The 11145-nt window shown below is 43.5% G+C and overlaps 1 protein-coding gene across 2 annotated transcripts in view; it reads right to left on the bottom strand.

Annotated features, from left to right (window-relative positions):
* DTX3 (deltex E3 ubiquitin ligase 3) overlaps positions 1–11145 on the bottom strand; it is a 30068-nt gene that overhangs the window by 6965 nt on the left and 11958 nt on the right. For both annotated transcript variants that reach the window (XM_042453589.1, XM_042453590.1), the window contains exons 2-3: positions 10365–10439; positions 5412–6145 (exon numbers count right to left, since the gene is read on the bottom strand). In XM_042453589.1, coding sequence (XP_042309523.1) covers positions 5412–6145; positions 10365–10377 — 747 coding nt within the window. In that variant the 5' untranslated portion in view covers positions 10378–10439. The remainder of the gene's footprint in view (positions 1–5411; positions 6146–10364; positions 10440–11145) is intronic.

Here is an 11145-nt window from a genome sequence, read left to right on the forward strand (position 1 = left end):
GCATAAATTTTTAGACTTATAGTTGAGTATACACGGTAGCTCACCTGGTTCACGAGCAACAGCATCTCCCTACTCCAAATCTATTTTGTAAGAAAGACCTTGGTAATGATTGTTAAAAACAATAGTTCTAGGAGTCCCGCCCACCTTTTAATTATTATGCTGTATCAAGTTATATGATCATTTTTACTCTAAGAGCAAACCTCACACCTTGTTTTGCCATATGACTTGAACCTGTCATTGATATACAGTGAACAAGGCTTATGGGACTCTCTTACTTTCATTTATTTTACTACCTCCACTGAGATCCATCAACAGGAGCTGGTGCACTTAGAATCCCGACCTACCTACCGGTCCCAGTAGCAAAATACCATGACATTAAACAGTTTCTAAATGCCAATCCATAGCCAATTCCATGGAACTCTCCCCTTGGCAATCTTAAAACAGAGTAAGTGGCAGAATCTATTACTGCATCAGTTTTGAGTCCCCATTTCTTTTCCCTTTATGGCTTTTCCCTGGAAAGCAGTATCACAGGATTTTCAGACCCTCCCCCATCATTTGGCTTGCTGAGGACCCATCTGTTTCCACTGGCTTCACCCACCCAATTATCTCTTCCCCTCCCCCTTGCTTCTTTCCTCTTTTCTGCATTGGATTGTAACACTGGAGACCAATCTACAGGAGCAAAATCTACAGGAACAAAAAACCCCAACAGAATAGAAATCTCTCAAAAGCAACGGGCTAACTGGACACTGTGTGATGCTTACTCCAATGTGTGTCCAGCTACTGTTCTTCTTGAAAGCTACTGTTCTTCCCTTGCCACAATATCCTTTTTTGCCTGCCTTATAACAGGAATAATAGAATAAAATATCCTCAATAAATCTTAAATGCATTTAAATTTAAATCTTAAATCCATGGCATCTTTAAATGTTTTCCCCAAGGTTTCATATATGCCCTGGGTTCCTGCTCCTGAGCATCATCCAGTACTTTCACATGCAAAGGTAACAATCCTATGCACACTTGCTTAGGAGTAAGTCTTAATACACACTGTGGGACTTATTTATAGTAAACCTTGTTGTGTGCATTTGTTCCACTGAAATCAGGAGGCGGCCAAAAAGGTTAATTCTGTGTGGGTTGTCCCCTTATCCTTTAAAACATAATGTCTACTTCTTGGCAGCCAGTCTTTAAAGAAATAGGAATCCAATATAAAATGCTGCTGAGGGACCACATATCAGTTGCAGATCAAATATTCTGCATGCAGGAAATCCCAGGTCCATGAATCCCCAATGGATGCACTGGATGGCTATCGTAGCTGGTCACAAAATGTTCCTCCTCCATGAATTTGCTTCATGCAACCTACCCTCAGGATCACCTATTCCCCAGAGCAGATTTTCAGGGTGTTCCAAACAACTGAAGCAACACCTACCCCCACAGCTCTAACAGAAATGCTTCTTCTCTTAGTGATAGAATGGATCCAAGCCATTCCCATAATGAGAGAGAGGGCAATCATTTGATGGCAGAAAGGATATAAAAAGAAAAGGAAAAGTGGCTGGGATCCAAAGAGCTATACATATAGTTTTGCTTGCCTGAGAGGCCAGCACGCTTGAGTTTCTTAAAAAATAGCCTGATTTGCCTACATGGCAAGCCTACCTAAAACTAGGGCAGCTTTCAGAAGCAATTTGCAGTATGCATATTGGGCCTTATATTTTAAAGTTTAAAATGTATCTTTAAAAGCCCCACTGAGCATCTCTGGATCCTGTTCTTATCTTAGAGTTTAGGTGACATACATGTTTCCCCCCTCCATTCCCCCCCTCCCCACAGCCACCCTGTGAGGAAGCTGTGATGAGAGATACCAGCTGACTCTGTGAGCACAGCCACAGAAGGTGGGAGATCTCAACCTGGGCCTCTTCTGTCGAAGTCTGACATTCTAATCATCATTACACTAAACTGGATCTTTTATAAAAACATGTCATGCTTCTTTCCATTTGTCAGTCTCTAAAATATGATAGAACCATGATAGAGCCAGATGAGGCCACCCTGCCATACACTTCAGGGTTTTATTGACTCAGTTACTCACAGGGAAAAGTGGGATCCCAGGAAAAATGAATTTCATCCAAACAGTGAAATAGCCATATTCCAATTGGTGCTCCCTCATATGTGCTTGACTATAACTACTTTAAACCCCAAGCCAGCATTTTGGCATGCTGACTGTTGATGATGGGTGGGTGTGTGTGTGCGCGCGCGCGCATGTAGCTCAACAAATATAAAGGGGGCAAGCAAAAGACTTCTGTTGTTGGTGTGTACCTTCAAGTCATTTCCTACTTATGGCGACCCAATAGCAAATCCATCATTATTATTATTATTATTATTATTATTATTATTATTATTATTATTATTATTATTATTATTATTATTATTATATTTATAAAGTGCTGTAAATTTACACAGCGATGTACATACAATCTTTTAGTCAGATGGTTCCTCAGGCTTACAATCTAAAAAGACACGACACAAAAGGAGAAGTGAGTGGCGGTGGGGAATAGGATCAGGTCCAGCAGATCTTCATGGGGTTTTCTTGGCAAGTTTCTTCAGAGTGGCTTTGCCATTGCCATCCTCTGAGGCTGAGCGAGTGTGACTACCCCAAGGTCACCCAGTGGGGTTTCTATGTCCAAGCCAGGATTAGAACCCTGGTCTCCCAGAGTCCTACTTCAACACTCAAACCACTATACTATGCTTGCCCTAAAAGCATGACTAAAGAAGGCTATACTGGAAAGATGTGCACAGAGCTAGCCTGTGGCACAGCGGCAAAGCAGCAAATGGCAAATGTCAAGTCAAGATGTACAGTACCCAAGGTCAGCCAGGTTATTGTAGCCCATGAGGCAAATAAAGCCCACAAACACTGCATCACATATCTGGCACTAAAAACACAACAGTAACCAAATAAATACCGTATTTTCCTGTGCATAAGACAACTTTTAAACCCCTTTAAATCTTGGCAAAAGTTGGGGGTCGTTTTATACGCCAGGTTAAGCTAAGCTTCCTCAGGCCGCAAGAGAGCCTCCGCGGCCTGGCGCGTGCACCCGGCCTCCTCCTGGCTTCCAGGCCTTCAGAGGCCCGCTGGAGCGCGATTGGTCTGCTCCTTCCTTCCCAGGCCTCCAAGGAGGCCGAAAGAGAGACCCACAGGCCGAGTGCGCTCCAGCAGGCCTCCAAAGGCCTAGAAGCCAGGAGGAGGCCGAGTGCACGCACAGGCCGCAGGACTCTCTTCTGGCCTCCTCGGAGGCCTGGGAAGCCAGGAAGAGGCCAGGTGTGCACTCTGCTTCTTCCTTTCCAGGCCTCCAAGGAGGCCAGAAGAGAGTCTCATGGCCCGCGCACACACCCGGCCTCCTCCTGGCTTCCCAGGCCTCCAATGAGGCCAGAAGAGAGCCCCGTGGCCCCCGCACGCGCCCGGCCTGTTCCTGCCTTCCCAGGCCTGAGGAGGCCCAGGCCTCCACAGAGGCCGGAAGAGAGCAGCGCAACCTGGTGCATGCACCTGGCTTGCTCTGCGGCCTGGCGCAATCTCCATCGGCCTCCTCCTGCCTTCCAGGGGTAGTCTTATACGGCAAGAATATATCTAATTCTATATTTTTACTTGAAAAGTTGGGGGGGTCGTCTTATACGCCCCGTCGCCTTATATGCTGGAAAATACAGTAACTAACCATCTGTTGGCTTTTCATGACACCCAGTATCTGCTGCTTGAGGCAGCAACCTCACTGTGTCCAATGGCAAGGCCAGCCTGATGCATCAGCAAAACGAAGACAGCTATGCTGCCATCTTTCTCGTAACGTCAAATGTTTGATTTGGTTACAGGATTGAAGAGGAAAAAAATTACTGCATTTAAAAATCTCACTGTGGTGGCCACACTCTAATCAGTCTTTGTGTAACATGCCTCTGGGCAGGAAAGGCAGATGCACACTGAGACCTCACCACAAGCATCCTTTGGCAATTCATGACTATACTTCTCTCTGAAAGCCCCATGACAAGATTTATCATCCTGGTGCCTTCCAGATACTCCAGACTACACAATTCCCACAGACTCTGACTACTGACTATGCTGACTGGGGTTTATGAGAGTTGTATTCCAAAACATTTTGTGGCTATTAGGTTGCTTTCCCCTGAAATATTAAGAAAAGAAATTGGCATACTACAATGTAAAACACTGGCTTCTGATGCCATATGTTGTTTCAAAAATGCCTCTGGGTTTACTGGGATCCCAGAGGAATTTTTACCAAAAAAAAAAAAAAAGTAGCTGTAGCCCAGTCCTTCATTTTTCACAATGTGTCTAGCCAACTCGGAGTAGAAGTAAAGTAAATGGCAGTAGTGGGCAAATGGGTCCTTGAACAGATCAAATCAGAACTCCCCTGGGAAGGACAAGATGACAAAACTGAGGCTATTTTATTTTGGCCACATCACGAGAAGGCATTACTCACTCCAAAATACATTAATGCTTGGAAAAGCGTAAGGCAGTAGAAAAAGAGGAAGAACACACACCAAATGGCAAGACTCAATCAGGGAAGCCATGGGCCTGAATCTACAGGACTTAAACAGACCAGGGACTCTTGGAGATGTCTCATCCACAGAGTTGCAATGAGTCAGGGCGACTCAAGGGTAGTTAACAATAGCAACAAGAAGAAGGATTTCAGCTGGTGTGGCTTATCACTCAACCAGGTAACAAGCAGTGGGACGAAAGGCCTCAGGATACCCAGAACATGGGTTTGGGGGGGGGGCATAAAAGAGCACTATGGGCCACATGTGGCCCACAGTCTACTTTCCTCACTCATATGCTAGAGAGTATCCTGAGGGGTTCAAAGGGAAGGCCAGAAGTGTTTCTTCTGTGTTGCATGCCATTGTGTGCTTTGTTTGCTATAGTATGTTAGCTGTTCTGCTGTCTGTTTCAGTTTTGCCTGGCTACTCAGATGGAGAGTTTGTGGTGTGTGCTTTACTTGGCTCATCATATCTGTTAGTGCACATATGTTGTAAGTGGCTGTTTTAGCATGGGCATGTTCCTGTTAGTATGTGATGTAAGGACTTGTTTTGACTTGTATGAACATTCTCCTAAGCACCACCAGCTCATCTTTTATGAAATGGGCCTTTAAAAAAAAATTGTGGTGGCAAATACATGATTTGGTATTTGAAGCTCAGATTTTCTTTCTGCTTTTTATTTAGGTTCTTAGGAAGTTTTATTATAGCCTCATCAGTCTATATTCTAAAAAATGGCAGGGAAGGGGCTTTTGCCTGACCGCATACCCCATGACAATCATTTTGTGAGCGAACGCCTCCCCCACAAGGCAGCCATCCTGAGACAACACCCATGACATTCTCTGAATTCCAAATGTGTTAGACAAAAATACAGAAAGACACAGAAGCTGAAGCCAACTTACCCCTTGTATGCCAGGTGGGAAGACATACTGGATTATGATGGTACCATATTTCTCATAACCAGGGAGCAGCAGACTTGAGTCCTTGGAGACCAGCATGCGCCCATTCTCTGGCTGGTTGCCCACCAGCTGCCCATAGAAGCGGCCACACATCGGGCAGGCTTTCTTGACTTGCAAGGCCCGGGTGATACAGTCCTCGCAGAAGGAGTGCTTGCACTTCTCCAGAGTCTTAATGTTCTGGATCTCCCCTAAGCAGATGGGGCACTGGCTGTCCTGTTCCTCCTCCCCGCCCCGCGAGCAGCTAGCTACCCCTCCGCTCCCACTGACCACTCTGGGCCCGGAGGTTTGCTGCCCTCTGGATATCAAGCCAGCCCCTCGGCGGTGAAGCTCTACTGCCCCATGCTCTCTGTTTTTCTCCATTAAGGCCATGCAGCCCATCAGCTCACTCTGGCGCTGGGCCTTCTTCAATTCCTTCTCAGTCTCCTTGAGCAGAGCCTTGAGGGCCTTACGGGCCAGGTACAGGCCATTGCTGGGCCCGTGGGCAGGCATGGTGATCTGCAGCACGTAGATCTCTGAGGTTTCACCATCAATCAAGATGCTCACCTTGTTTTCTTCTTTCAGCTTGACCAGCTTGGCAGGGCTTTCCTTGGTCAGAAAGTCCCAGACGTGCTTATTTACCGTGAGCCTATTTTTGGTGGTGCCTCCGCAAGCAGCCATCCTGGATAAAACAAATGATACTGGAAAGGAGGAGGAGGAGGAGGAAAAGAGAGAGTCACACACACACAGAGAGAGAGAGAGAGAGAGAGATGGGGGTGTGAGAGAGGGCAGTCATCAAAGCGACTCCTGGCAGGATTAAAGACAGACACACAAACAGACAGCCACCCACATTCCACCCACCCCATCCTAAGTGGAGAGCTGGCCTGGAATCAAGACTTCCATTGGTCCCGTTTGGAGGAAAAAACTGCTGAGCAAAACATATACCAGAAACCCATTAAGAGATGCTCAGATATTCAAAATGTCTAACTCTTTGTTCAGCTTCAATACATTCATACTGCATAATCCCATGCTAATACAACACCCTTTCAAACTAACAGAAGATTTGAATAATCAGAAAGGGGGGATTTTAACTGCCTAGATACTGGAGACATGGTTAAACTTAACAACTGCAAAGCTTTAGAGGAGGACAGTGTAAAAAGGGAAAGATAGTCCCATGAATGTCTAGTCGTAACCTAATGGAGGGGCCCCTGCTCATCTCTGTTACTAAGTCGAAGAGCCAGCGTTGTCCGAGGACTGCTTTGGTGGTCACGTGGCCAGCATGACAGCACTGAATGTTGTTTACCTTCCCACCGAACTGGTACCTACTTATCTACATGCATTTGCATGCTTTCAAACTGCTAGGCTGGCAGAACCTGAGATGAGTGATGGGAGATCACCCCACATGCAGCACTTGTGCCTCAAATTGAACCTTCTGGTCTTATAATCGTCAATCTGTATAGTTCAGTTTAGCATCTTAACTACTAAACCACCGCATTCCCGAAATAAATACTCTAAATAACATCTTAACTATTTTTCCTAAGGATTGGCTTTGCCATCGGGCGGTATAGAAATAATAATAATAATAATAATAATAATAATAATAATAATAATAATAATAAATATATGCCCTTCCCCATTGCATGAAAGGTTTTTCAAAATGTAAATGGCAGACCTGGGGGAAAGGGACTGATCTGAGCTACAGAACAACTCTTCCTTTTTTTTTTACTTTCTTTTCTTTGATTGATGTATTTCAAATTATATACCGGTATGTATTTTTATGATGTTTTTACTTGCTGTAATCCTGCTTCGATTATTATTGTTATTAGAGTCTACTGCAGAGTAAAAGCCTGTTGTTATTGCTGTTGACGACTTATGTTGATGTATTATTATTATTATTATTATTATTATTATTTCTATCCCACCTTTTTATACAATTGAGACTGAAAGCAGTTTACAATGATTAAATAGAGAGTCACACAGAGAGAGAGACCCCCAAATCACCCAGTCATCAACAGCCCCGCTCAAGTTTTGCAAACTCAGGGCTGTGGCTTCCTTGACTGAGAAGGCCTTTGCCCCCTGCCTGCTCTTTGCTTTAGTAGAGAAAGCCCCATTCACACATTATTCTGTCTTTAAGATTTACTTTAATCTTGGGAAGTTATGTGCATTCTTATGGCTTGGGTTAGTTTGTGAGATCACTCAGCCTATATATGTATGACTTTTTCCTGCCTCTTAGTTCTTTTTTTCTCTCTCTTACAAATACACACATTTTTGCATGGAGGAGGCAGGGTAAACACAAATTTGGTTTGCACAGGCTTGGGAAAGTTTTGGGATGACAAGTCCCAGAATCTCTCAGCCAGCATGGTGAGCAGTTTCCAAGATGTGACGCAGGTCAGACTGCTGTCCATCCAGCTTACTATTATCAGCTCTGACACCAGTTCTCCTGGGACTCATTCAGAAGTCTTTCTGCTATCTAATTCTCTTCAATGATGCCAAGTCAGGAACTGAGCTTGGGATCTTCTACGTGCAGAGCATATCCTGTACTACTAAACTACAACTCCTTCTAAGACAATGGGCCATACTCAGGGCACTGCCAGCATGCCAATTTCTCTAGGAGTTCTAAATGTTGATGCAACTGTAGCCAATGGTGCTGGATTCTTGGTGTTAGTCCAACAACCAACATGGTGTAGTGGTTTGAGAGTTGAACTATGACTCTGGAGACTAGAGTTAAATTATTCACTTGGCCAGGGAAGCCCACTGGGTGACCTTGGGTGCATCACACACACTCAGCCCTAGAAAAACCTGTGTTAGGTTTGTCTTAGGGCTACCATAAGTAGGGATGCGGGGTTGGGTAGGGATTAATTTTGTATTTTATTGTATTTTAAATGTATTTTTACTGTTGTAATCCGCCCAGATTCTTTGTGACTGGGCAAGTTATAAATAATAATAATAATAATAATAATAATAATTATTATTATTATTATTATTATTATTAAACTCAAAAGCACATGACAACAGCAACAGCCCAACACCATCCGCAATGCTCTGCATTCCCCTATTCTAGATTATCAGTGATGATCAATGAGTCAACTGAATATTTTAAAACAGCAAAAGAGATTGTGTGACATATTCTCTCTCTCGTTCTCTGTCCCTCACACACACACACACACACACACACACACACACACATCATGGCAGGATAAATAATGGCTTTAATATTGCAACAAAACTATACAGATTATTAAAACATATATACATTGGATATGATTTTGCATACATACAGTTCTGCAACAAACAGCAGGTCTTTCAAAATAAGAACAGTGCTGTGCACTCCAAGGTTCTCTTTCTGAGACAATGGGCTCAAGATGGAGGATCCTTAAGGGACACTTGCCAATCCCAAATAGAATGTTACAGGGTAATCAGAACCCACCAGCAACCCACGAGGAATAAAGGATTACTTAAAAAGCAGAATTCAAAGCCTTTGGAGAGGCATAGTCTAGGAGAGTAATCCACAGAGCTTTATAGATGGAAGCCTAATTGGGTGGAATGGGTGAGAGGCACACATAACATAACGAAGACACATCTCAATCCCAAGCAGATTTATTCAGAAGCAAACTGCAGAGAATTTAGTGCAGTTTGTCTCCTTAGTGTTTCACAAATTTCTCATTATGGAGAGGCACTAATTGGAGATGCACCTGGAAAAAGTTTCTTTTCAAAGCTTCAATGCCACCAGGGGGTTTATTTTTAGATCATGTTTTATTGTCCTGTTTTGGAGAGAGCACTTAGGCACACAGGAATCTTTATTCCTTGAATTAACTCCTTGCAACCTGCCTATCTCACAGCACCATAGTGTGTCCTACCATTATGAGCATTATTACCACAGGACACATCAAGATAGATCTGAGTTTTTTGTTTCAACCACACTGATGTTGCCTAACTCAAAGAGAATGACTGTAACAACAAATTCACTTTTAGCTAAAAGTAGGTAGTCATCCAAGTATCAATGTATGTCTAGGCCTGCAGCACTGAGGGTTCCCTGTTGAGAAGCAAATGGACTTTAAATTTCCAGTACTTTGATAATCTCCTTATTGTGGCATGGCCAGAAGGAGGAAGAACCTGCCTGCAAAAGATATCCTCCCCAGCACACCATCTTTACTAAAGACTGAAACAACATGTAGGCGTCTGACTAACATCTCCAATTGTTTTTTTCCTCCTGTTTGGTTTGTAACATCTTGCTTGATGAAGAAGCCCATGAAACTTCGAAAGCTTGCAACAAGTATATTCTGCATTTTGGTTGGCTAATAAAGATATCACTGATGGATCTTTGTTAATATCAATGTAAATCCATGCTTCTCAGTCAGGCTCAAAAGAGGGGAGACTTGGAAATTCCTCCTGGACAGAAGGATTTGGAATGGAGGACATAAGAGCTCAAAACAGTCGTATCAATATAAATCCATGCTTCTCAACCATGCTCCAAAGGGAGGACATTCTCTGGAATTCCTTAGAAGGTTGAGATGGATGGATGACATAACTAAGGAAGAGCTAAAAACACTTACTATCAATGTAAATCCATGCTTCTTAGCCATGCTCAAAAGGGAGGACACTTGGGAATTCCTTCATAAGGTTTGGAATGTAGGGTATGACCAAATAAGAGCTAAAACACTTAATATCAATGTAAATGCATGCTTCTCAGCCATGCTCCAGAGGGAGGACATTCTCTGGAATTACTCAGAACGTTGAGAAGTATGGAGGCCAAAACCAAGAAAAAGCTAAAAACACTTAAGGGCTCTCATTTTCTGATGCCCACATCCTAGGGAAATGGAGAAACAAGAATTCTTCAGGATTAACTGATACATTGGAGGGGGATGGGATTTTAAAAAGAGAAACCCACCTGTAGGGTAAGCTACGATTGCAGTGCCTTACCTGGTGAGCCCATGGGAAAGGCTGAAAGTGAGGACCAGCCAGATGTGGGAGTTCAGCTGAATGATGAATCAGAAACTGCAAATGGGAAAGAAAAGGGTGTGTTAGGTTATGGCTATGCCTAGGGGAAAAGTGCATTATATTTATAGCTGCTAAACCCAAGGTGAAGCTCCACCCAGGAGCATACTTCTTGGAACAATCATATAACACCGGTTCTGAAGTCCCTTCACTGGCTGCCAATTAGTTTCCGGGCAAGATATAAGGTGTTGGTGATGATTACCTTTAAAGCCCTACATGGCTTGGGTCCAGAATACTTAAGGGAATGCCTTCTTCCATACTGTCCGTCCCACACATTAAGGTCCTCTGGGATGAATCTACTTCAGCCAAAAAAAATCTAGGCTAACTTCAGTCACCCAGAGGGCCTTTTCCAATGCTGCTCTGAAGGACTGCCCTGCCGGACGAGATCCGCCACATTTCCACACTTACAGCCTTTAGAAGGCTCTGAAGACGGATCTCTTGCAGCAGGCCTTCCCAACCTAGTTTCCTCTCCCTGCATACGAATACAACTTTGATTGTGATTTATGTCTCTCTGTCTGCCAATCCTCCCATTTCTAAGCTATTGTATTTTATTGTTTTTTAAATTTTGATTATTTAATATTGTAGTTTTAGAATTGGGATGGGAAGTTGGGAAGGGATTGTTTTCATTTTTATTGTATTTTGGTTGTATTTTTTACTGTTGTAACCCAACAGATTCTTTGTGATTGGGCGGTCTATAAATAAATCT

This window comes from Sceloporus undulatus, chromosome 2, assembly GCF_019175285.1.
Source record: "Sceloporus undulatus isolate JIND9_A2432 ecotype Alabama chromosome 2, SceUnd_v1.1, whole genome shotgun sequence".
Classification (NCBI taxonomy): domain Eukaryota; kingdom Metazoa; phylum Chordata; class Lepidosauria; order Squamata; family Phrynosomatidae; genus Sceloporus; species Sceloporus undulatus.